The 1,833-nt window shown below is 37.9% G+C and overlaps 1 protein-coding gene across 1 annotated transcript in view; it reads left to right on the forward strand.

The window, feature by feature from the left end:
- Positions 1 to 59: 59 nt before the first annotated feature.
- Positions 60 to 1,833, forward strand: part of LOC107579508 (beta-galactosidase-like) — a gene marked incomplete at its 3' end in the record, with an annotated part of 3,804 nt that continues 2,030 nt past the window's right edge. The window contains exons 1-3 of the mRNA XM_016265338.1: positions 60 to 308; positions 635 to 801; positions 889 to 1,022. Coding sequence (XP_016120824.1) covers positions 246 to 308; positions 635 to 801; positions 889 to 1,022 — 364 coding nt within the window. The remainder of the gene's footprint in view (positions 309 to 634; positions 802 to 888; positions 1,023 to 1,833) is intronic.

Genomic DNA, 1,833 nt, shown 5'->3' on the forward strand with positions numbered 1-1,833 from the left:
CACGTCCAGGCGGACTTTAGGACCCAGATTATGGCTAAACTGAATACAATCACATGACCGTCATGTTCAAAGAGGAGAAACGCTGCAAATCTATTGAACAGTGAAAGTGGACCGCTTTATGCAAAATGACAGAACAGAAAAGTTTGAGCAGTTGTGATATTATTTCCTGACACGTTACGATCACGCGCTGCTGTCATAATGTAAAACGGAGGACTGTGACTGCGTCTTATCCGCTTGATTTAGAGATGAAGCCACTAATTACTTTCGTTTTGCTAAGTCTGTGCTTGTTGCCAATCATTTTTGTGTTGGTAAGTACCTGATTTAAAGTACACGATTTTCACCTCTGCTCATTGTGAGGAATTAGTTTTTACCTTCCTGACGTGTATTTATAGAAATAATGGCCAAATTCATGTGACAGCTTTTCCAATTGTCATAGAAACCTTGAAATATCAGGGACATTTTAAAATGGTTATTTTAAGCCTGGTAAAGTAATGTATATAGTGAATTTGCATTTTTTTTAAATTATGCTCATTGTGAATGCAGTCTCTATAATATTAAGAATAGTTTTGTGGGTTCTTATGCACCCACTACAACACCCTGCACATTTTTAACTACATGACTTTTCTGTTTTAAGGCAGATTCACGCTCATTTTCCATCGACTACAAGAACAACTGCTTCCGAAAGGATGGAAAACCATTTCAGTTCATCTCAGGAAGCATCCACTACTCCCGCATTCCTCGGGAATATTGGAAAGACAGGCTGCTCAAGATGTACATGACTGGACTCAATGCTATTCAGGTGTACGTCGAACAGAGCATCAGTGCAAACACTGTGTTCACACTTTAGTTACACATCTTGCCAAAAATATTTTGATTGCTTTCATGCAGGTATGTGCCGTGGAACTTCCATGAGACCGTGCGGGGTGTGTTCAACTTTGCAGGAGACAGAGATCTTGAGTACTTCTTGAACCTGGCCAATCAGATAGGGCTGTTAGTCATCCTCCGACCAGGGCCGTACATTTGTGCAGAATGGGAAATGGTGACTGTTACATCCTCATGTTGCTAAATTTGAATGTTTCTGAAATGTGATGTTTTACAATAGGCCAATGAGTGTCATGTATCTCTGTATGTGATTATGAGAATATGACTCTTCAGGGAGTGTGTTTTTAAAGATATACTTCTTCCAAAATTATACTTTGTTATCTTGTGCTCACCCTTATGGTGTTCCAAACCTATATGACTTTCTTTCTTCCATAGATAGAACACAAAATAAGTTCTTTAGTAGAATGTTCACGCTGTTCTTTTCCATACAATGAAAGTCAGTGGTGACCTGGCGCTGTAAAGCTCCAAAAATGACATAAAAGCATAGTTTATACAACTTGTCTCCTTAAGTCATACAATAGGTTTGACTTCAGGAAAAAGTGTGATTAGAAAATAACTTATTTAAATTTTGATGAAAAAATCTTGATCTGCCTTATTGCTTAAAGGCTGGAATACACTACACAGGTTTTAAAATTTGAACAGGTTTCAAAACCGTAGACATATATTTGTTGACTTGGAAAAACTGGGTATCTATACTAAATGACTGAGGATCACTCACTAGCAGACTTTCATGTCATTCTGAACTTATGCCGAAAAATGTGCCTCATTGCTAGGAGATGCATGAAAAATGAAACCAATATGTGTTCTAAAATTGGCTCAAAATATCAATCGCGTTATGTCCTATGACTGGATGGTTTCGTCTAAAGTCTGAATAGTCTGAAGCTATGAGTCTGTGCCCTTCATACACGACAAATTTTTCTGTGAAATATGTAAACTCTGGCTGCCAAAAAT

Source organism: Sinocyclocheilus grahami, unplaced genomic scaffold (assembly GCF_001515645.1).
Source record: "Sinocyclocheilus grahami isolate Dianchi unplaced genomic scaffold, SAMN03320097.WGS_v1.1 scaffold17851.1, whole genome shotgun sequence".
NCBI classification, from domain to species: domain Eukaryota; kingdom Metazoa; phylum Chordata; class Actinopteri; order Cypriniformes; family Cyprinidae; genus Sinocyclocheilus; species Sinocyclocheilus grahami.